Genomic DNA, 25,040 nt, shown 5'->3' on the forward strand with positions numbered 1-25,040 from the left:
AGCAAACAAACAGATAAGGATCTTGGCAGCAACTCCGACAAACTCAGGCAGCAATAAACACAGATAAGGCTTGGCAGCAATCCAGCCTGCCAAGCTCACAGTACTGTCCTCCGACATTCACTCCTGCGTTGACTTCTGCAAAGAGGGCCGTGTGCACAAGTAGCTTTTTATAGTCTGGAGAGGAGCCTAATGACCACCAGCTGAGTACAATCACCTCCTGAAATTGCGTAATTGTTCCTGACACCTAGTAGCTCTTCTATGGCGTGCATCCAGGAACAACTCACTACTGGCCTCCGGCTCACTCTCCCTTGTCTCCTCCCCACTGGTCCAAGGCTCAGGTGCCACCTGGTGGCCAACCAGCCTCTCTGCGCCCTGCTCAGAGTCGGAACCCTATCCAGGGTCCTCCACCTTCTCCAGAGCCGACTCAGAGTGCCCCTCGCTGTCGGAGTCTGGTGGCAGCTCCAACGGCACCTGCTGGGCCACAACAAAACCTTTCATAGAGCTCTTATTTTTCTTAGTTCTAATGCAAGTCAGCAGACTGGGCCTCTTTTTGTTGATCTCTAGGCTGTTTTAATCTAAATGTTTTAAAGTAAGAATTGGTTTTACTATCTAAGCCAAGAAATACTACTGAATTTATAAGCTTGCACCTTATTAGTCCAGTGACCAAATAGCATAAACTTGTAACTACATGAATCAGCATACAATGGCATCCATGCGTGGATAAGTTCCAGATGACAAGCCCCTGAGAATTGAAAAGGAGAACAGTTTGAGGCCATCTTTTAAAGATAGGTCAAGACCTCTAGGCAAGTGGAACAAAATTTGGGGAGTACCATGTATATACCCACTCCAAATATCTTTCTATGACAGGGTTCCTTGGAGAACTTCGGGTCCTTAGCATGAAATTTTGAAATGAGGCATAACTGAGGACCCTAACAAGAAATTATCTTGAAAGTCCTGCTAATTATTCTAACAAGCCCTTTTCCGATCTTGACAATCTTATACCAAGAGTACCAGGACAAGAGGAGTATCCTTGCCTCTCTGCACCCTAGAATGCCTCCTTCCCCAATGGGTTGCCTGTGACATGCGTTATAATGTGTAACACATCTCTCTATCTCTAGCTAGCTACCTAATACATGATCAGGATGATATATCCATTCAGTTGTATCAAACTCTTGGAAATTGTATGGGCCGTGTCTCTCCATGTTTTTTCATTTTTTATTTTCCCTTTATTTGTATGCCGCCCTTTTCCCTGGGGGGACTCAGGGCGGCTCACAGTTCAAAAAGCGGGGGGGAAGGACAAACAGTTTCCAACATACAGACATATTTAAAAAAACACACACACAACAGCCACACAATTCGAGTGGGGTTAGAGTCTTAACCCCAGGCCAGCCGGGACAGCCAGATCTTTAGGGCGGCGCGGAAGGACTGGAGGGTGGTGAGGGTCCGAATCTCTACGGGGAGTTCGTTCCAGAGGGTCGGAGCAGCCACCGAGAAGGCTCTCCTCCGGGTAGTTGCCAGTCTACACTGGCTAGATGATGGAATTCGGAGGAGGCCTAATCTATGCGATCGTATCGGTCTAGTGGAGGTAATTGGCAGTAGGCGGTCTCTCAAGTACCCATGTCCTTTGGTCTTGCATTATTTCTTTGAGTTGTTCTATGCTCTGGCTAGTGTCAGCTTTGATGATGATATAATATATAAACCTGTTTAACAAATAACATACAGTCTCTCCGAGCAAGTATGATCAAAGGCCATCAACACAACATGTTCGGTGGACAACAGATAAAGCTGGTCTTCAGAATAGAAAACATTTAGAAATATAATCAGAGCGGTGTAGGAAGTAATAGTAGTAGCAAATAGTAGCAAACAGTAACATACCCATACGGTTTATTCATTAAGAGGGATAAAAGCTCTTTACTAACGTTTTGATCCAGCATAGATCATTTGCTGCTTTTAAGAGCATCTATTCTGAATGGAATGATTACTCGTCACTATAATATATCAGTGAAGATCACAAATACATAAGGAACAAAACCCATAACAAACTTCAGTGCTTCCCCTCATGCATGATCCATTAAATATCTTCCTCATTGTTTAATCATTCAGTATTTAAGGTTGCATACTAAAGAAAACATTAATGGCCCATTAGATGTATACCCTCAAGTGCCCTCTTGCCTGGCTAACTGAAATGAAGTTTAGATTTCAGGAGTTTTACCAACAATAATCTTGGAACACTCTTCTATGAGTTTCATGTATACTTTAGCACTGCATTTTCTCTACATTCAAAATGTCGAAAGCTTATTACTATTTCAGGTCTATGTGAATAACGTTAGAACTTTGATCTAAGAAGACAAAGCAACTTTATCCCTTAACAGATTTGCTAACTGAGCAATTCAATATGGGCAGTGTAATGTACCCCTTGAAACTGAACATGTGCAATGTAACCCCTTGAAAATCCAACTTGAAAATCATGCGAATTCTATGTAAATGTGGAAGTCTTTTATTTGTATAATTTTGGCCTAGATTTAGTACTTTTTAAAAAAAAACAATTTTTCAAGAAAACTGTTTGATCAGGTGGTTAAAAGTGGCCGATGGAAAAAATTTATCTTCAGACTTGCAAGATGGATATCAGCCTTCCTGGATAAACCAGATTAAAAAAAACATGACTAAGTGAGCTATATCTGCTTTTATTGTAAGGCTACATTAACAGAATCTTGGGAGTCTGAAGATATAAGCTTCCTTCCAGCACTTTTAATCCCCTGATCAATTAGGCTAAGTCTTTCCTAAATTTCTTCCTTTGACCACTAATCTATTGGTGGCTCCTCCCTCTCTCATCTGGGCAGCATTTCTTCCCTTCGTCCCCCAAGGTTATCCACACATTTCATTGCAACGCCTTCCAAGGGAAGATATAGCTCAAGCTCCATTATTTCATCAAACCTTTTAATGAGCCATATTAGCAATAGCAGCAATAGCAGTTAGACTTATATACTGCTTCATAGGGCTTTCAGCCCTCTCTAAGCGGTTTACAGAGTCAGCATATCGCCCCCACAGTCTGGGTCCTCATTTCACCCACCTCGGAAGGATGGAAGGCTGAGTCAACCTTGAGCCGGTGAGATTTGAACCGCTGAACTGCAGATAACAGTCAGCTGAAGTGGCCTGCAGTACTGCACCCTAACCACTGAGCCACCTCGGCTCTTGAATGTTAAATATTAACATTTGATGTCTAAACCGCTCCTAACCTTTTAACCAACTGATAATCCTTACACATTTTTAATACTATTATATATCAACTTAATTTAAAATTTGCAATTTTTGCCATCTGGCCAGTTATCCTGAGAAAACTCTCTTTGCAATGACAAATATACAAGTAATTCGCATAGTGACAAGGGGCATGATAAGAAAGAAGCATGACATGAATGTTCCACGAAGAGGTTTAATATAAGTTGGCCATGTGAATTTTCTTTTTTCTATCCTGAGCTTTTATCAAAAAGAACTGCATAGTTGGGTATGCGTAACATTTCAGACATCCAATGAACTGCAATTGGACATAAACAAGCACCATTTTCACCATAAATATATATATATTATGCTTCTCAAGCGACATGTAACATTTCTATCATTTGTGTTTTACAATTCTGATTGCCATAGTACATCTTCCAGAATCTATTGCTAACAAAGAACTAGGGACATTCAAATTGAGAATGTTCTTGTTGCAAGCAAGCAAGCAATTCGGAGACTCTCTGGATGCCAAGTAAACATTTCCCCAGGAAAGGGAAAACAAGTGAAAAACCATCTGCTTGTTTCTAGTTTCTCCTGTGAAGTGGGCTTCCTGCCAAGCAGTCATTAGAGTAATTAAGGGGGAAAACAATCTAATATATTCATTATGTAAATGAATGACGAAGATTAAAAGGCAATGAGAGAAGAACTAAATATAAATACCTCTGTTTCTTGCAGCATCCCATGGCCTAAGCAGACCATATCTGGACAAGTGATGGGAGAACCACACCCTTCACGGATGGCAAATTGCATGTATTGTTTTAGACACTATAACAAGAAGAAGAAATATATAAGTCATAAATCATACATAAATTATAATATGCATGTATTATATTCCAATGGATGGAAACCAATCAAGGAGAGAAGCAACCTAGAACTAAGGAGAAATGTCCTAATGGTGAAAACAATCAACCTATAGAATGGCTTGCCTTCAATACTTGTGGGTGCCCCATCACTGCAGGCTTTCAAGAATAGACTGAAATCATATAGACTCTCCTGCTCATGCAGGAGAGTTGGACCAGATGACTTCCGAGGTCCCTTCCAACTCTTTTTATGTCCTATGTTCTAAGATATAAACATACAATGGCATAAGGCACCTCCACTAGCAATAGCAGTAGCAGTTAGACTTATATACCGCTTCATAGGGCTTTCAGCCCTCTCTAAGCGGTTTACAGAGTCAGCATATTGCCCCAACAACAATCCAGGTCCTCATTTTACCCACCTCGGAAGGATGGAAGGCTGAGTCAACCCTGAGCCAGTGAGATTTGAACAGCCGAACAGCAGAACTGCAGTCGACTGAAGTAGCCTGCAGTGCTGCATTTAACCACTGTGCCACCTCGGCTCTAGCTATTGGAGCTGACTCATCTTTTTCAGCTCCATTGTAAATTTGAACTCTTTCTCTCTGTGTTGCTATGGGAGGATTGGTAGACTTTTTGATTAATAGTATAAAGAGTTAGACTTTAGAGGAGTAGGCTTTAGCCTTTATATCTATTGGTTGCCATGTAATGGTTATGCAAATGCATACAGTCAAGTTATAGCTAATAGATAAGCACTGTGTAGCTGACAAACTTCAATATCAGAAAGCAACTATGTTGTTGAGATTGGGTGGGAGTTCTAGACCCGTGGTCTCCAACCTTGGCAAAGCTGGCTGAGGAACTCTGGGAGTTGAAGTCCACAGGTCTTAAAGTTGCCAAGGTTGGAGACCACTGGTATGGTATGGTATTTTATTATTTGTATGCCGCCCTTCTCTGGGAGGACTCAGGGCGGCGAACAATTCAAAGGGGAAAAAAAGGGGAAACATAAAAGACAAAATACAAATAATAAAAGTAGGCAACAGTCGCACAACCATACATGTCGAGAGGGGAGGGAACTCATCACCCCCAGGCCTGCCAGCAAAGCCAGGTTTTGACGGCTTTTCGGAAGGCCTGGAGAGAGGTGAGGGTCCAAATCCCTGCGGGGAATTCATTCCAGAGGGCCGGAGCTGCCACAGAGAAGGCCCTCCCCCGGATAATAGCCAGGTGGCATTGGCTGGTAGATGGCACCCGGAGGAGGCCAACCCTGTGAGATCTAATGGGTCTGCTCTAGACTATCCTAATAACATTATATGAGGAGAGGAAATGAGAACCCAGGAACTGGAAAGCATCCACTGATAAGGCAATTCTCGCTACCCAAGAGTCAAATCATTTCAGTTATACTTTCAATTCAATTCAATTACATGTATTAATCTAGGCACAGATTAGTTATTTAGAGCTTTGCCTAGTCTAGATCAGGGCTTTCAAATTTGGCAACTTTAAAATTTACGGAATTTACGGCAAGTTTAAGATTTACGGACTTCAATGCCCACAATTCCCCAGCCAGCTACTATAGATCACCTGTTGCTGGACCTACTCTGTGGAACATGACCCATGACCCCACCTGAACATGATTCAGGTGGCCCGGAGAAAGAAATATTTTCCTAGTTTTCATTTCTGATATTTTTCTTTCAATGGAGTGGATATAATTTGCATAAGTTGATGCATGGATATATTTAGCAGTATAAAAACATTATTTAGTAATAACTCTGAAGCAAACTCATGAAGATGAAGATCTATGCAGGGGTTCTCAATCTTGGCAACTTTAAGACATGTGGACTTAAATTCCCAGAATTCCCCACCCAGCATTAACTTTGGGGAAATTGCCAAGATTGGGAAGACTGGTCTATAACCTTGATAAGAAAAGCATTCCTCATATTTTATTTACCCTTTAGATAAGTTTACTTTAAAAAATCATTCACATGTGTTAATGCTAATTTGTTAATATATTCATGTCAAGGAAGTGCCATGCTTGCAATTTTCAATTAAAGTTAGATAAGTTCACTGAATAAGGGTTCTGAATCCCCAGAAGTAAATGAACTGAATTCTAATTTTTTAAAGCTTTTTATGGTGAGCATTTAAACACTCTCTTGCAATGTAATTATGACTACCAGAGATATAAATGTAGGTTGAAGTTTAAGATGGGCTGGGAAACATGAACTGGGAAATTGATATCCCACAAATCCATCTCTCTTTTGTGGAAATTACAGCTAATCCATAGTATTAAGTACATATTCAATGTTAATTATTTTGTATTACATAAATCCCTACAATAGGTGGTGTTATGAAATGTTATTTACTTATTTTGTCATATTTAAGAATTGCCAATCTCCCTCACATAAGGTATTCTGATCTTATAAACTCACTATAAACTCCTTCATCAAATATCACAAATGGTAACATTTAAAAGACTTCTATACATTATATTCTCCCACAGAAATGCTACTGGAAACTAGGATTTTAATCTTCTGGAGCAAAAGGTACACCTCAGGGACTGCCCACATTTCCGGAATTTCATAGGAAATTTAAGTGGCATCTCTAACACAAAGTATGTTTTTCTGCTAAATACTAAATAATCAGTGTCTTTTGGCAGCCCATCCTGATCAGAAATAGTCTAGACAAGAGGCAGGCAACAGTTGTGTGCAAGTCAGGTTGCCAGGGGTTGGGGTGTGTTGCCTATTTACAAAATGGTTGTTACAGTAGAAGTGGCCCATCAGAAAACATCTATTAATTAGAACAAGGGTCCTCAAACTAAGGCCCGGGGGCCGGATACAGCCCACCGAAGCCATTTATCTGGCCACGCTGGACCAAGCTGCCCCGCCCACATCACACCACCTACCCGCTGGCTCCCACCCACCTTCTGGAGGCCCAGGAAGCCAAAAACAGGCCCATTTTTGGCCACTCCGGCTTCCAGAGAGAGAGAGAGAGACAGACAGAGAGATGGACACACACACAAACACACAGAAGTCCCTCACAGTCGCCCCAAAGTAGCCACATCCCATCACTAAACTGCTTTCCACCCCTAGGAGCATAACATGTTAAAGTTTAATTTGTGTGTATTATTTAATAGACTACTATATTGGCCACGCCCACCCAGTCACATGACCACCTAGCCACGCCCATCCAGTCACATGACACTTAGCCTCTTAGGCACTTAGTCTGGCCCCCCCCAACAGCCTGGGGGACCATGAATTGGCCCCCTGTTTAAAAAGTTTGAGAATCCCTGAATTAGAAGGTAATAAGTGGTATTATTCAGGCAATTCGGATGAACCGGTAGTGGTCACTTGCGGGAGGAGGGCCCGGCCACCCCCTGCCCCGGCTCTATGTTGTCCTACTTAGCCATGATTTCTAACCCACCTGTATGCGTGCAAGCAGCACATGTGAGCCAAGCGCATGTACGGACAGCTACATGCATGTGCAGAAGGCACGCACGCTCACAGTTTCGGTGTGTGGTGGTAAAATTATGTGGAAACCCACCTCTGAGGGTAATCTGGTGAAGTTGCTCTTTGACACCCTTCCTATCTGAGTGAAGGAATGGGAGAGAAGGGAGAAGTCATGTTTAATTCAGCTTTGAGTGTAAGCAGTAACTCTGCTATATTCCTTGTGCGTCCAACCACACTTGGCCAATAAAGAATTATATTCTGTTCAGTTCTATATAGGAATCTAGGGATTGCATTGCAGTCAAAGGTATAATGCATGAAGGAAGGTTCTGCTCTGTGCCTCACATACAAGGAGTTCTCTATCTTTCTCTCTGCCTAGTGTCCAGTGGTCACTCCACATAGTTTTGAGTTGGCTTCACCCTTTCCATGTTGGTCTGTTCAATATTTACCTGTGCTTTCCCCCACCCCACTTCCACCCCTGCAGAGGTCTGAGTGCTTTGTCCATGTTTATAAAGAAACTGACATTGGTGGAGGGAGAAGCACAAATAACTTGCAGCTGATGACGACGAGGAAAGATTTAAGTGTACCACTTGCTGCCAAGCCTCTGCTCAAAATGTTCGTTTCCAAAACCTTTAGGGATTTATTTGCACTCAATATGTAGCTCAACCCATCAGGCAACGGCTCCGTTCAGATCTCGTGGTGCTAACTAATGGCTTAAGAAGGCATTTTGTACTTCCTCGCACCTCAAATCCATCAAGGCCACTTTAAGATAATCTTCCTCGGCATTCACAAACAAAGGGCTGGCTTGTTCGGGTGGCCATTTCAGCCCCGTTACATTAACTATCCCTGTGATTCAACACTTTAAAAGGCTTCCAGCTGATTTACTTCAAGTCTTACACATTTTCAGAAAGCAAGGAAAAAAGGAAAAGGAGAAAGGGGAAAAAAATTGCTGTAGCAATATGGCAAATGCTAGTATGGAAGATATAGGACGTTTATACAAAACGTAGGACTATATCAGAGGTGGGTTGCTCCAGATTCGGCCTGGATTGGGCGAACCGGTAGCAATGGTGGGAGGCTCCACCCACCCGGACACGTCTGCACATGTGCAGAAGAGTCGCACGCAAGCGCTGATGGGAGCGCACCCAAACCGCTAGTAAAAAAATTGTCAACCTACCACTAGACTATATACTTGTATTAAAAAAAACATACTTAATTTATTTGGGGTAAGAGGCTATCCATGTAATCAGGTGAGGGTCATATAGATCATCCTCAGCTTACAACCATTCATTTAGTGGCCATTCAGAGTTACAGCAGCAATGAAAAATGTGACTTACAACTGTTTTTCAAAGTTACAACCACTGCAGTGCTCCCCCCCCCCATGCTCATGTAGTCAAAATTCAATCGCTTGGCAATGGGTTCATATTTATAACGGTCGCAGTGTCCCAGGATCACGTGATCACCTTCTGTGATCCTCTGACAAGCAAATCAATGGGGAAGCCAGATTCACTTAACAACCGTGTTGCTAACTTAACAAGTACAGTGATTTGCTTAACAACTGTGGCAAGAAAGGTCATAAAATGGGACAAAATTCACTTAACAACTGTCTTGTTTAAAAGCCCAATTGTATCCGAATTTACAGCCTAAATGCTGGAGATGTGATTGTGCTGATGCTACATACTATCATATATGGTGGACTTGTAAAAAGATTAAAGCATTTTGGATAAAAATATGGTGGATTATGCAAAATGTTCTTTAAAAAAAGGATAAAGTTTACCCCTCAGTTATTTTGTTAGGTATAATTACTGATTGTTCAGTTATAGAGACTAACCTGATTTTGCATTTAATAACTGTAGCAAGACTGTTGGTGGCGCAATACTGGAAGAAGGAAGATTTGCCTACTATTCAAGAATGGACATTAAAAGTAACAAACCTAGCAGAGATGGCTAAAATATCAGCATATCTCAAGGACCATTCCAATGAGAGATATAGCTCAATTGTTGTCTTAAGTCAATTACCACCTGTACAACTTCTCCAGACTTAATTACAAAACAGTTCTTTTACTTTTAACTACAGAGTGGTTTTTACTGATTTTAACAGTACTGTGACAGTCTCCAAAATGTATACCAATCTTAAATTTCATTGCACAACAATTTGTTCACTTAGAACTGTTATTTCTTTTATAATTAAAGTACACAGTTGTTAATGAAGCCAACGAACAAATAAGTGGGCTTCCGATTTGCTGGCTAGATCTTTGATCTGATTTATGAAAAATATCACACCATTGGACAAAATAACCGTCTGACTCTACTAAGGAGATGAAGATATTCCCTCAGATAAGTGACATTTTACTCACAATTTTGGGTGTTTAAAAAGATAACCAGGAGGTAATCTTTCTTTCATGGTCTCTATTCTCTGCAATGAAATCTAGTCTCGAATTCTATTCAAGCATTAACATATAGACCAGATCACTTTATTATCTTATTTAAGATATTATTAGAATTATTTAAAATTCTGTGAATGATCATTTCCAACCAAACATTAATATTTATGTTTCTCCGCCTGCCAAGCACTTTTTTTTCTACTTGGAGTTTTTTTTTGTCATATTGGTTTTAAAAAGGAAATATTTTTGCTAATATCTTTCTTATTTGCAAGATGGCTTTTAATAAATGGAAAATTTTTATGCTGGGTTTGCTCAAGAAAACGCAAACGTTTGCAACCCCCACTCAAAAGCTGGGCAAAAGAAAATTGACAACATTCTGTGAATTTTCCTCTTCCTCTTCAAAAGAAGAGGGAAATGTTTTGCTCCATGGCATTTCTGACACTTCAAAAATAAAGACATGTATAGCAGAGACAGATCCTTTTACCTAAAGAAGAAAATATATTTAATTTTGTTTCTATTTTGAAATTGCTTCTGGATTTTGTGCTTACAATGGGGAAAAGTGAAATTTTGATTCTGTTTTTGTGAACTGGACAGGCTTATTGTTATAGAAATGGCTTGTACATACTATTGTGTAAAAGCAAAAAGTTGTGGTTGTAATGTTGTTACCTTCTACTGTGCTAAAGAGAGTCGGAAGTCAGCGCCTTTTTCTTTCTTTTTTCTCCTGTTACACTATATCACTTCTTTTTCCCTCCCTCTCTTTCTTACTTTTTCATGCTTCTTTTGTTTCTATTTTATACTTTGATAAACTAATAAAAAGTTACATGTTAAAAAATAATAATAAAGACATTTGCAGGCTGCTTCCAAACCGTGGTACGACAAAACCGCACTAGGCAAAAGAGCGCCGACAAATACACGTCGACAAGTACGCGTCATCATTACCGCGCGTCATCACCGCCACGACAACAGCGCGGCAACAGAAGGGCGCTTTAAAACGGCACCGCGGCAGAAAGCCGACTTCAATTAAGGTAAGCGTTAGGATTAGGTTTAGGGGTTTGTTTTAGGGTTAGGTTTAGGGTTAGGTTTAGGGTTAGGTTTAGGGTTAGGTTTAGGGTTAGGGTTAGGGTTAGGTTTAGGGTTAGGGTTAGGTTTAGGGTTAGGTTTAGCATTAGGTTTAGCGTTAGGTTTAGCATTAGGTTTAGCATTAGGTTTAGCGTTAGGGTTAGGGTTAGGTTTAGGGTTAAGTTTAGGGTTAGATTTAGGGTTAGGTTTAGGGTACTGAGTGCTTGGGAATGCGCGATTTTGCCCTCCGCGATTATGTCATCGCGGTAGGGTCGCGTTTTTCCCTAGCGCTTAGAACGGCGCGAATTAGTCTTCGCGCTTATGTCTCCGCGCAGAAGGGCTTCACGGATTTGTGGTGGAACCCTTCCAAACAGTTCTTGGATATTGTTTCTCATTCCATACACTAAACCAGCATTCCTCCACTTTATAGTCTCCCAACTGGCTTAGTATTACTTATAGACTACTGTAATGCACTGTACATGGGGCTGCCCTTGAAGACCTCTCAGAAGATTCATCTGCTCCAGAATGCAGGCAGTAAGAGACGTGCATTTTATGCCCATGTAACACGCTGCTTCACAAGCTGCACTAGTTGCCACTTTTGCTTCCAGGTGTGATTCAAGTTGCTGGTCACTACCTACAAAACCACAAAGATGCTTTTTCAAAACGTAACTGGACTGTTTTTTTCCTTGAGGAAGAAGAAGAAAATGTTTCTTTTTCAGAACTGATGAAGCTTCTGGAATGAGAAATGAAACATTTTCTTCTTCCTCCTCAAGGAAAAGACAGTCCAGTTGGCTTTTGAAAAAGCATCTTTGAAACAACTATAACCTGGATGGTTGAGAATATCCACATTTACCTGTAAAGCCTTATGTGGCATCGGATTGTATTGCTTTAGAGATCATCTGTCTTCCAAAACATCTGCCTAGTGTCAGACCTGGAAGCCATCTTTTGCATTAGGCCTTCCGGCCTGTCACATTTACTACTGTGAGAAAATGGGAGGGAGGATTATATGGAATATGGGAGATATAATAACATTCATAACAACATAATAACATTCCTTTCTCAGAGAGTCAGGGATATCTTGCCCTGCACCTGGAGGGGCATGACTGGGAGGTATCTCCAGTTGGGATGGGGCCTGATTGGGCCATGGGATGGACATGTGGGTGCTGGGCGGGGGCTTAGACTTTCAGTTGGGTGGAGAAAACCTGGAAGCTTTCAGATTCGGGTTCTCCCAGATGTGCCAATATGACATCTCTAATCAAATGGAACTTTGAGGAACTTTAAGCCTCGGAGTCTTCTTTCGTTTGGGGTGTTACTTGGAACCCTGACACCTAGCTGGTTCAATCTGGCAAGATTTGGCACACTCTGGGTTCCACTGACCAAAGAATGCCATGTATTGCCTCTCAGGAAGCACATCTTCCCTGTGGCAGCATACGTGCTCTGGAATGAACTTCCCCAAACACGCATACCCCGAGGTTTGCTTTCTCTGCGATATTGTAATGTTACTTGCTTTTCAATGGTTTTTCTTCAAAGTTTTATTTTATTCAAAAGTAAGTTAAAATACGAAACTCTAAAAAAAAATCCCCCCAAAAGAAACAAAAAAGAACACTAAACACAAAACATTTAAGACATTAAAAAGGGGCATTAAAAAAACTCATATACATATGTTATCCCCTCTAACTGAATAGTGATTAACACATCGCTACAATATTAATTCCCACCCCTTGCAAAACAGACACCCCATTTTTTTAAAATACTACCAGCAGTAAATCTATTTGCAAATTATTTTTCTGTCTCTATATACTATATTAATGATAAAATAATTAACAGGAAGAAAGTTGCTTTTAATTCTTTTAAAGAATTGTAAATGACCCAGTCACGGAGGGTCTGGCAGCATATACATTTAATAAATTATTATTTTCTTTATTTTAGCAGCAACTGCAAATAGAGATTTTATTTCTCATGTGAGCTTATTCTCCAAGCCACAACACAGGTTTTCTGGGTTTTGGCCTAGCGTGCCTTATGGATTTACGGCCAATCATGATTCAGCGTGATGCTGAACCCTGCCTGTATTAAGCAAAGTTAAGCTCCCTCATAAAAACATTTTCCCGGCCATTGACCTTTTCCACAGTAATTTTCCTAACAAAAGGACTAGTTTTGTAGGATTATTGCCATGAGCTTTTAAATAACTGATTGCTCACTTTGCATCCTTGGATGAAGGTCGCAGCTAAGAAAAATAAAAACTTGCAATTGCTATTTGTAAAGTAAGGCTATACAACAGCTATATTTGGTTATTTGTGCTTCAGAAAATTATAGCAGCTTATACTATTCGTTTACAGATTTTTACTAATTTTACCGATTTTACTAACCTACAAGTTTCGACAGAGTCCGATTACCATACTCAGTTCAAGCACACTTTTACTTCATTTCCCCATATGATATATTAAACCAGTGGTGGGTTTCAAAAATTGTTCGAACCTACTCTGTGGGTGTGGCCTCCTTTGTGGGAGTGGCTTGCCACCCATGTGACCAAATGGGAGTGGCTTGCCACCCATGTGACCGGATATGAAGATGCCGACGACACTTGTCAGAACCACCTTAAATTACCTCACACACAGCACTGGCATGCATAAGAATATGATGTAAACTTGTTTTTTAAAAGGCATCTTCGGTTTGCGTTAAAACAACTTCAACACACGCAATGTTCTGATTGCACCACAAACGCAGTAGTCATCCTTACCTTTCACAGAGGCACTGAGTTTTATAAATAGGAGCATGATAGTGTAGAATAATCATATCCAAGGACCAGTGGTGGGTTTCTAAAAGGTTTGGAACCTCTTCTGTAGGTGCGGCCTGCTTTCCGGGTCCACTGGTGGAACCTCTTCTAACCGGTTCGGTAGATTTGACGAACCGGTTCTACTGAATAGGTGCGAACTGGTAGGAACCCACCTCTGTATTAAACTTAAAAACTTTTCATAAAAACACACATTTATTTATTTATTTATTTATTTATTTATTAGACTTATATACCGCTTCAAAGGGCTTTCAGCCCTCTCTAAGCGGTTTACAGATTTTTAGCAAATTGAGTCAGCAAATTGCCCCCACAGTCTGGGTCCTCATTTCACCCACCTCGGAAGGCTGAGTCAACCTTGAGCCGGTGAGATTTGAACCGCTGAACTGCAGATAACAGTCAGCTGAAGTGGCCTGCAGTACTGCACCCTAACCACTGTGCCACCTCGGCTCCATATAAGTCAGACTTTCTGGCTATGGTGCTTACTCCTAGATAAATTCATAGAAAAGCAGTCTTAATTTATCAACTTCTCAAAACCAGAAAAGTCTCATTTATTTAAGTCTAGATATATATATTCACTAATTCGACCTCACAACTCCTTTGCTATATTTTCCACTGCAATTGTTTTGCATCTTTCTCAAATCTGTCTTGGCATGCTGCCTTAGAGCTATCTTTGCAGAGAAGCTGCACCCAAATAATCACAACCACCAACCCCACTTGGGTTTCGGCAGTCATGCTATTTCTTCTGTATACAGCTATAGTGATAAAACACCAGGCTCTCTTATTCCAGTGTGAAACAAAAGTAACACATTTTAATGATCTGCCTAAATTTGAAAGATGCTTTGCTGTTTTATTTTTAAATAAAATACTATACATGTAGAGATCTGGAGCCTAACCACTGTCACAGGTACACTTGCAATTGGCATTAGGCTCCTGATGTAATTCTATCAAGGGAGTTGCCCACATATAGTTTTAAAATGGTTCTCGGTTTGATTCTCATAATCAATCACCTTTTAAAGCAGGCTCATGAACTGCATGTTAAGCAGTAATTAGTGTGTGATGCAGAAAATCCATTACACTTGGTCTGCCGAGTAGCATGTTTCCTGGCTTTGTCAACATTTTTAGGAATAAAACACACACAAAACATAATGTATCTTTCAAATCAACTCCATCTTCTTCTGATGCCATGGATACTACCAAGTCATTTTCTTAAGAACAATAGATAAATGTTTGCTATTGACATTTTAGAGCCGAGGTGGCGCAGTGGTTAAATGCAGCACTGCAGGCTACTTCAGCTGACTGCAGTTCTGCAGTTCGGCTGTTCAAATCTCACCGGCTCAGGGTTGACTCAGCCTTCCATCCTTCCGAGATGGGTAAAATGAGGACCCGGATTGTTGTTGGGGGCGATATGCTGACTCTGTAAACCGCTTAGAGAGGGCTGAAAGCCCTATGAAGCGGTATATAAGTCTAACTGCTATTGCTATTGCTATTTTTCTGACATGCTTTTTTTCAATTTTCCCAGGCTAGCCTCCAGTCCTGGCACATCTGGATGCTTTCCCATCTATGTGCTAACCAAGTCTGATCCTGCTTAGCTCTCTGAGATCAATGGTCAGTTACAGAAATAGAAGTACCATTTCAAAAAGTGCTTGCTGTTAGATGAGAAGCGAATAACGTATTTTAAATGACAGAGCTTAGTTCAAAGGGATCAAATAGGAATAGAGCGAAATGTGTATCTAACTGGAACAGGTCTCTTGTAATACCATTTCTAGAGGCATACAAGCAAACTCCACGTACATCCATTCATCCTTAGTTCACATCTCTGCATAGTTCTCAAGAACAGGGCATTGAGAAACAAGATAAACAACCGAAACCACATGTTGCCACATAGCTCTATTTCTGCAAAAGAATTTAACCTAAAACAAAGAAAGGAAGTAACGGATGAGTTTACCTGCCAGTTCTCAAGGGACATATTCAAAACAGAAACTGGATGCCAATCTGCACTGTATTATACAGTATACAAGATAAAGTAGGTTTATAATGTTAAGCTAACTTTTTGTGGAGGCCACATTCCCCAATGTACAGCTAGTTAAATGCAGCTGATCACACAAGAGCAGGGAAGTGACAAAAGTCACTTATTTTTAGTTTAGTTTAGTTTAGTTTATTTGTCTTGTATGCCGCCCACTCCCGAAGGACTCCAGGCGGCTCACAATAGACAAGGGAAGGGGGATAAATAGACAAAGACAACACTTTAAAAAAGGCAACATTCACAGTTTCCGTGGGGCTGGATGTTTCACAAGCCCCCCCCCCCCCCGGCCTGCTGGAGCAGCCAGGACTTGGTGGCTTTGCGGAAGGCCGGGAGGGTCCGGATCTCCATGGGGAGGTCATTCCAGAGGGCTGGATCTGCAACAGAGAAGGCTCTCCCCCGGGGAGTCGCCAGCCGACATTGGCTGGCAGATGGAATCCGGAGGAGACCTAACCTGTGAGATCTAATCAGTCTATGGGAGGTAATCGGCAGGAGGCGGTCTCTCAGGTACCCAGTCCGATGCCATGTAGGGCTTTTTAATAAAGACAAACTGGTAGGCATTGTTTTCATTTAAAACATTATAATAGTACTAGTCTTAGTGTGGAAGAACTTCTCATACCAATGCAAAATTTATAGAATTCGCTATGAAGAGGTATTCTTTATCTCTATAGAACACAGGTGTCAAACTCGCAGCATCACGTTGCTGTCACGTGACATATTGGGACATTTTTTTCCCTTTCACGTGATGCATCCAGCCCGCAGACCACCATTTGATACCCCTGCAGAGAGATACTCTCTATAAATTGTTAGTATCTCTGATTTAGAGCCAAGGTGGCGCAGTGGTTAAATGCAGCACTGCAGGCTACTTCAGCTGACTGCAGTTCAGCAGTTCGGCTGTTCAAATCCCACCAGGCTCAAGGTTGCCTCAGCCTTCCATCCTTCCGAGGTGGGTAAAATGAGGACCCGGATTGTTGTTGGGGGCAATATGCTGACTCTGTAAACGGCTTAGAGAGGGCCGAAAGCCCTATGAAGCGGTATATAAGTCTAACTATTGCTATTGCTGTTTATAGCAAATCAAATGTAAATTTGCACTTGTCTTCAAGCCATCCCAAAACATAGCACTGAAAATTCAGATAACTAACTTTATCCCTGCTTAAGGGCAGCTATTTTTTTTGAATCAGACCAAAAACCTATTGAATCAAGATTCACAGAAGCCAGCCAGATCCAAGGGCCATAAATCAGATGTGAGGCTAATAATTCTCCATATGCTGCCTGTAACTCAGAAGATAGTACCATACTGTCTGTAATTCAGATAGTGGTCACCTGATCGAAATTCGGATGCTTGGCGATTGATTCGTATTTGCGACGGTTGCAGTGTCCCAGGGTCATGTGATCACCTTTTGCGACCTTCTGACAAGCAAAATCAATGAGAAAACCCAGATTCACTTAAGAACCATGTTACTAATTTAACAATTGCAGTGATTCACTTAACAAAGGTGGCAAGAAAGGATGTAAAATGGGGCAAAACCTACAAAACCAACTGTCTTGCTTAGTGACATAAATGTTGGGCTCAGTTGTGGTCTTGAGGATTATCTTTATCTTAACAGTTACTTGGCTGGGTAGGTTAATATACATTGGACATGCTATACAGGTAAATTGCTTAATATTTGCAGACTCAAGCAAATACAGCGTTCAGAACTCTGTTATGTGGTATATTAGTCAAAGTTGGGCCACAACTGGTTCAAAAAAGATTCTTTTTTAAAGAAAGTCATACACCTATTATTGCAACTACTACTCTTATCTTGTTTTTATCAATGTCTGATATACTATATCGCCAGGGATGGGCTTCAAAAATTGCAGCATTGGATTCGCTGCCCTGTTGCTCGGTGGGTGTGGCCATGGTGGGCGTGGCCTAGTCAGCCTCCTGCACCATGGCAGGGAGGGGGCGTTTTTCACCCTTCCCAGTCTCCGGAGGCTTTCCTTGAGCCTCCAGGAGGACCTAAAGTGCTTCCCCCAAGCTCTAAAGGCCCTCCAGAGGCTGGAAACAGACCGGTTTTCAGACTTCCAGAACTTCTAGTAGGTCCGTTCCCCCCCCTCCCCAAGCGTCCATGTGGGCCCTGCACTTACCTAGCATGATGAATGGGCTGCATGGAGATTCCTGGGGTGGGAGGGTCAGGGTGGGAGTGGCCAGCCAGGGGTAGCATTTGGGGGTTCGCCAAACTGGGTAGAATCCTAACTAGAGGATCGCCTGAACCCATGCGAACCCCCAGAAGCCCACCCCTGTATATCACTAGGCATAGAGCAGTGGTGGGTTTCAAAAAAATTTTGAACCTATTCTGTGGGTGTGGCCTCCTTTGTGGGAGTGGCTTGCCAACCATGTGACCTGGTGGGAGTGGCTTGCCTGCCATGTGTTTTCTCTCTCTCTCTCTCTTTTTCCTTCCTTTTGTCTCTCTGTCCCTTTTTCCTTTTTTTCTTTCATCTCTCTCTCACTTTTTCTTTTCTTTCTTTCTTTCTTTCTTTCTTCCTTTCTTTCTCTTTCTCTCTCTGTGTGAGAGTGTGTGTGTGTGTGTGTGTGTGTGTGTGTGTGTGTGTGTGTGTGGTGGGTTTCAAAAAAATTTGGAACCTGTTCTGTAGGTGTGGCCTCTTTCCGGATCCACTGGTGGAACCTCTTCTAACCGGTTCGGTAGACTTGACGAACCGGTTCTACCGAACTGGTGCGAACTGGTAGGAACCCACCGCTGGTATAGAGACCCTATGGAGTGACCTTAAAGGACAGGAAGATGAACCATTACTAAGGCAACAATCATATTAGGAGGGGCTTTAACCTGGGCCAAAAATTAGTTTCAATAAACATCTCAAACAGACCCTTTCCTAGTGCACAGAAATATAAAACGTGGGAGAGGAATGCATCTTTAGACTTCCAACATTCTGTTCCTATAGCTGTTACAACAAAAGTAATCCTAACCTCTACATTCTATGATTGTAATGAAAATACTTCCCTTGAAAAGAAACTTAAAAAAAATACAATTAATGATCTATCGATATTATCAACTTAATTGTAAGAGTAGGTTTTGTAAGATGAGCTATTAAGGCTGAAAGGCACTGAGACAACACCCAAGGTCTTCTCTTGGATTCTAATTTACGGGAATAAAATGCCGAAATAATACTCAGGTTTCAAAAGATAGTATACATTATCTAGCTCACCCCAAATAAACTTGTTAAGAGTTCAAACAAATGTTGTAAGAGGTCATGTAAGCAACAAACATCTTGTGAAATATGAAGTCAATGTCATTGAACTTCAGTTGCCCCAATCTACTATTCCTGCCAAATAAGAGTTCTAGGAGGCCATTATCAAGGCTTGAAGGACTTGTAATTCTGCATTCCTTAATGTGCATGTGTTTGCTTAAAATGAGTAGTACTATATGTAACCCCTTATTTACTGTTCTAGACAATTCAATAACAAAAATATTATTGTAAAATTAATAAAATTAATAAGGAGAAACTTGATCCAAATACGTGTTTATAAAGTTTCATAAAGTTTATGAAAAACTTTACCATTATCCAAACTGATTTTCAAGAATTCTTTGTTATACGTCAAAAGTATGAACATTGGTTTCTTCACTAGTTCAGAGCTATTGGCAGCCTGCTTTTGTGGCTTAATTCCCAAAGAGCCTCAGCACTCAAATTATTTATTATTTAAATATTCACTCGGATGTATATGCTGTTCCAGTCACATGCATATATATAGCAGTGGTGGGTTTCAAAAAATTTTAGAACCTATTCTGTAGGTGTGGCCTGTTTTGTGGCAGTAGCTTGGCTGTCATGTGACTGGGTGGGCGTGGCCAACTTGTAAAATGTGGTGAAACTCACTTAACAACGCTCTTGCTTAGCAACCAAAATGTTGGCTCAGAAACTCTGGCATTTGAAGCACGCAAGTCTTAAAGCTGTCAAGTTACAAGACCCTTGAACCCCTAATCCTTGGAAGAAGAAAAAACAGGGGTGTTCAAACTTGACAGCTTTAAGACTTATGGACTTCAACTCCCAGAATTCCTCCTCCAGTCATGTTGGCTCAGGAACTCTGGCATTGAAGTGTGCAAGTCTTAAAACTGTCAAATTACAAGACCTTTGCTCCCCCAACCCTTTAGAAAAAAACCCCCAGGGGTGTTCAAACTTGACAGCTTTAAGACTTGTGGACTTCAACTCCCAGAATTTAAATTGCATGCATGCATGCATACATACATACATACTAGAAGTGGGTTCCTACAGGTTCAGACTGGTTCGGCCTGAAACACATGCCTGAAACTGGTTCTATCAATGGCACTGTAGGCTCCACCATCTTGTTTGTTGCTTCTGCGCATGCGCACATAGCACTAATCTAGCACGTACGCACCCAAAGCACATCCTTGAGCGAACCAGTAGAAGCCGAACCCACCCCAGATACAAACACATACAAACATAGGCAGGTATACATCAATAAAATGCCTTTCTGGTTTAGGATTGTTTAAACTCATGATGGCAAACCTATGGCAAGCGTGCCAGAGGTGGCATGCAATGCCCTCTCTGATGGCACATGAGCCATCACTCCAGTTCAGCTTTGACATGCATGCGCACATGCCTTCCACCAGCCAGCTGGCCTTCGATTCTCTGCCGTGCATGCACAGGGGATATACTCAGGAGTCACACACGCATGTGTTGGGGCAGAGTGCATGCATTGCATTTTGGGAATTCAGACATGTGCACATGCATTCGTATGTGTGCACATGGGCTTTGGGCACTCGGCCCGGAAAAGGTTAACCATCACTAGTTTAATGTCTGAGAACTATTCTGATGATCTTGTCTATAGGCAACAAATAATAAGTTTAGAATGGAGCAGAAGCAGAGGTGGGTTCCTACCAGTTCGTACCTGTTCGGTAGAACCGGTTCGTCAAATCTACCGAACCGGTTAGAAGAGGTTCCACCAGTGGACCCGGAAAGCAGGCCACACCTACAGAAGAGGTTCCAAAAATTTTGGAAACCCACCACTGCCACACACACACACACACACACACACACTCACACACACACAGACTGACACAGAGAGAGAGAGAAAGAGAAAGAAAGGACGAAATAAATAAATAAATAAATAAGAAAGAAAAAGAGTGAGAGAGAGATGAAAAAAAAGAAAAAAGGAACAGAGAGACAAAAGGAAGGAAAGAGAGAGAGAGAAAGAAAGAAAACACATGGCCGGCAAGCCACTCCCACCAGGTCACATGGCTGGCAAGCCACTCCCACAAAGGAGACCACACCCACAGAGTAGGTTCCAAAAATTTTTGAAACCCACCACTGAGCAGAAGCTATCATTCTGAGTCACTTCCATCACTGTCCATCCCATAAGGATGCCTTTTTTTTCTATACTATTTTTTTTTCACCTCAGTCCAAACTTCTCCCATTTTCAAAGTCAATCTTTTCTTTTTCATCTATTTTGAGACAGTTGTCCTATTGACAGGTGGATTGACAAGAGTTTTGCAGTCCCTTACAGAAATAATATTTCTCCATCATTTCACTGGGTTAGTAGGAATAAAAAAGGACCCACAGCTTGGCAGACAAGCGCATGATCTGCATGGCTGGATTTTGGGTGTAATATCATGCATCTAAAAGATGTCAGCAAAGGGTAGGGAATGCTCTGTTGCAGAGGCCCCGGAATGCTGCTACCCAATTAGAACAGACAGCCCTGAACCGGGTTCAATGTAATACAGTTTTATAAAAATCAGAAAAAATACAGCTGTATATTTATTACTGATGGGAAAGGTCAGGGCTTTTGCAGATGCCAGATTTCTCCTATTTAAAAAAAATAAAAATAAAGCATCTGGGAAGGCCAAATATCTAATATTTTTTTTTAAGATGAAGGGAGTCTGTTTAGAACCTGGTGCACAAAGTCATTGGTGACCATAAACATCATGTTGTCTACCCTGCTCTAGAATATAACCTGCCAAAAAAAAGTGTGTGTAGTCAAGGCTATGGGTTTTCCCAGTTGCAATGTATGGCTGTGAAAGTTGGACCATAAGAAAGACTGAACGCCCAAGAATTGAGGCCTTTGAACTATGGTGCTGGAGAAGACTCCTGCGAGTCTCTTGGACAGCAAGGTGATCAGAGGTGGGTTTCTACCAGTTCGCACCGGTTCAGGCGAACTGGTAGTGGTAATTTGGCCTGGGTCGCAGAACTGGCAGCAACCCAGGCTGGCCACGCCCCCGAATCAGTTCCCTGGTCTCCGCTGCCATTGCCATTATGTTTTTTATTAGCTGTTCATGGTCTTCACGCATGCACAGAACTATTTACAGTGCGCATGCGAGTGCAACGCCAGCGAAACATACACAAAGCAAAACGGTACCAATGCCAGTAGGAACCCACCACTGAAGGCAAGCAAGCCGGTTAGTCCTAGAGGAGATCAACCCTGACTGCTCTTTAGAAGCCCAGATCCTGAAGATGAAACTCAAATACTTTGGCCACCTAATGAGAAGGAAGGACTCACTGGAGAAGAGCCTCATGCTGGGAAAGATTAAAGGCAAAAGAAGAAGGGGACGACAGGGAATGAGGTGGCTGGATGGAGTCACCAAAGCAATGGACTCCAGAGGATGGTAGAGGACAGGAATGCCTAGAGGAATGTTGTCCAAGGGGTCTTAATGGACCGGACACGCAACTAACAAAGAATATAATATTTAAAATATCATTAATTACTGCAGTAATCTGCTAGTTAATGTTACAGAAATGTTTTTTTAGCCCATTATTTTCTTTCAACAATATTGTTGTCCATACTTACTGAGGTACAAAAGATGCAATTGCAAGCCTGAAGAGCGGTCATCTTATCCAGTGAATATTCAGATAAGCACAGTTTGCAAGTCACCAAAGACTCCAAAGACAATTCCCCAACTTCTGCTACTTCGGTTGTCATGGTGCTGAAGCAGATTTCAGTGGTAGAGGTCATCAATTTAAATACACCCGGCAATTCTACAAGATATAAATCAGAAGGTACCAATGAGAATTATTTGGCAAGCTAAAAATTAACATAGCGGAATTTTAAGCAATGTATAAGTGACGTCTTCCACAGCTCTGTGTTTTAACCTGTTCTTTTACTCATCAATATAGACTGTCAAATACACTGATAGGGCTAACCCGCTTATGTTTTGGGCAAGGTAACACAAGTAGCAATAGCAATAGCAGTTAGACTTATATACCGCTTCATAGGGCTTTCAGCCCTCTCTAAGCGGTTTACAGAGTCAGCATATCGCCCCCAACAATCCGGGTCCTCATTTTACCCACCTCGGAAGGATGGAAGGCTGAGTCAACCTTGAGCCGGTGAGATTTGAACCGCTGAACTGCAGATAACAGTAAGGTGAAGCAGCCTGCAGTACTGCACCCTAACCACTGCGCCACCTCGGCTCTTAAGTATCTCAAGTATATTCCCTCCTAATTCTACAGCAGCCTTCATCAATTCAGGCGGAGAAAACACATTCAGGTAAATCAACAACATAAGCTTACCAGAAATAAATATTTTCTATCAGAAATGTTCGTAACGTGCTCAAGAAGGTATAGCATGGCCCACAACTAGACAAAATGAGCCACTTCCTCAGACTCTACAACAGGGGTGTCAAACTCAAGACCCATGGGCTGAATCCGGCCTGCAAAGTGCTTAGATCTGGCCCACGGGGCCGCCCTGAAAACAGTAAAACACCGTCCCATGCTGCCTTTGTGCAGACCTACCAAGCTCCATTTTTGGTTGCAATGGCCTCATGCAGCTTCTGCCAGGGAAAATAGAGCCCGGATGGGCCACACACGGCCCCCCGAGCTCGTTTTTGCTGGCAGATGTCTCAGCCCAAAAGGAGGCTCAGGAGGCTGTCTCAGCCAAAAACGGAGCCTGGGCGGGCCATGTGCAGGTCCCCTGGGCTCTGTTTTTACTGGCAGAGGGCTGCAGGAGGCTGTTGCAGCTGAAAACAGAGCCCATTCCCTGGCAGAAGTCTGCAGGAGGCTGTCATAGCCAAAAACGGAGCCTCGAAGAGTGACGTTAAGCTGACTATGCCCACCCTGTCCACATCAACCCCAACCATGCTCCCCCAGCCACCCGAGGTCAAATACAACTCTGATGCGGCCCTCAGTGAAATCGAGTTTGACACCCCTGCTCTACATGCTCAAAATAATCCCTGATGATTCCCCAAGACATTGCCCTGCTCATCACTATAGACCAGGCCTGCCAATATGTAGCTTTCTGAGCAGATCTGCATAGCCCACAGACATTTTTTAAAAGTTAATAAATTCACCATTGTTGCCCCAAAAGATGCACTGTCAAGATCCTACAAAACCTCCAGGCCACAGTGCCACCTCCAGCATTGCTGCCATTCCATCAGCTGCTAAATATACCAGGTATTCCTTTGTGGCCTGCAATGATTTTTAATTTATCAATGTGACACTTTCCTGTGTACTAAGTCTGCAGATCTGCTATGGACTGTGTCCAGTTGGCATCTATCCCAGACCATAAACCCCTAAGCAACCAACAATTTCAACCTGTATATTTATTCAAGCACTTCCCAGAAAGATCCAGATCATCCAGTCTGGTAAACAATTCACCTTATGTTTGGGTGACCTATGTAATATGGCCAGAGCACTTGATAAAATAGCACAATTTCTCTCCAGTCGAAAAACAAATGTTTGCTTTACTGAAGAATTTGAGGGAAATGGAGTGCCTGAAGAGATGTTGGTATAAAACTCAAAGTGGACACCACCAAGTACTGTTAAGAGCTCAGGTCTCAGTCTACCCACTGGTGATAAGAATGGCAAGAGTGTCTGATGAAAGAAATGTCCTTCTGGGTTCGGCTCCAAGTGGGGAAAAAGACACTGGAGACATGGAGGCTGCTTGGAAAGATGGTTTATTGGTGGACGGGACCACATGGCTTGAGCCCTGAACAGAAAAGGTGATCACATGCTTTAATGTTGGTGGAGAAGAAGAGAAGGGCTGAAGGAGGGGCTTGCTAGGCTTTTTATAACCTGTTTAGTCCCACCTCTCTGTTTCCTGTTCCTGTGTAAGAAATGTATTCTGATTGGTTGTCAGACTCCCATGGGGCCATGCAGGGGCAACTCTCTAGGCTGTGTTTTGAATCCGGTTTAGTTGAGTTCTCAGATGCCATGAGGTCAGTTGAGTAAAGGGCCAATATTATCATGCCTTTACTCCCATCCCCCCTGTTGCTGCAGTGGAGAAGTCTTTATTATGTAAAAGGGACTAGCTGGTCCTTCTTAATGGCCCATTAACAAAGTGGGG

At 42.1% G+C, this 25,040-nt stretch overlaps 1 protein-coding gene across 2 annotated transcripts in view; it reads right to left on the reverse strand.

Moving 5' to 3' along the window:
- RNF144B (ring finger protein 144B) overlaps nucleotides 1-25,040 on the reverse strand; it is a 66,052-nt gene that overhangs the window by 18,802 nt on the left and 22,210 nt on the right. For both annotated transcript variants that reach the window (XM_014060602.2, XM_014060603.2), the window contains 2 exons: nucleotides 22,551-22,738; nucleotides 3,937-4,041 (listed from right to left, as the gene is read on the reverse strand). In XM_014060602.2, coding sequence (XP_013916077.2) covers nucleotides 3,937-4,041; nucleotides 22,551-22,715 — 270 coding nt within the window. In that variant the 5' untranslated portion in view covers nucleotides 22,716-22,738. The remainder of the gene's footprint in view (nucleotides 1-3,936; nucleotides 4,042-22,550; nucleotides 22,739-25,040) is intronic.

Source organism: Thamnophis sirtalis, unplaced genomic scaffold (assembly GCF_051295495.1).
Source record: "Thamnophis sirtalis isolate CommonGarterSnake01/CBP01778 unplaced genomic scaffold, rThaSir2_p1.2 scaffold_2, whole genome shotgun sequence".
NCBI lineage: Eukaryota > Metazoa > Chordata > Lepidosauria > Squamata > Natricidae > Thamnophis > Thamnophis sirtalis.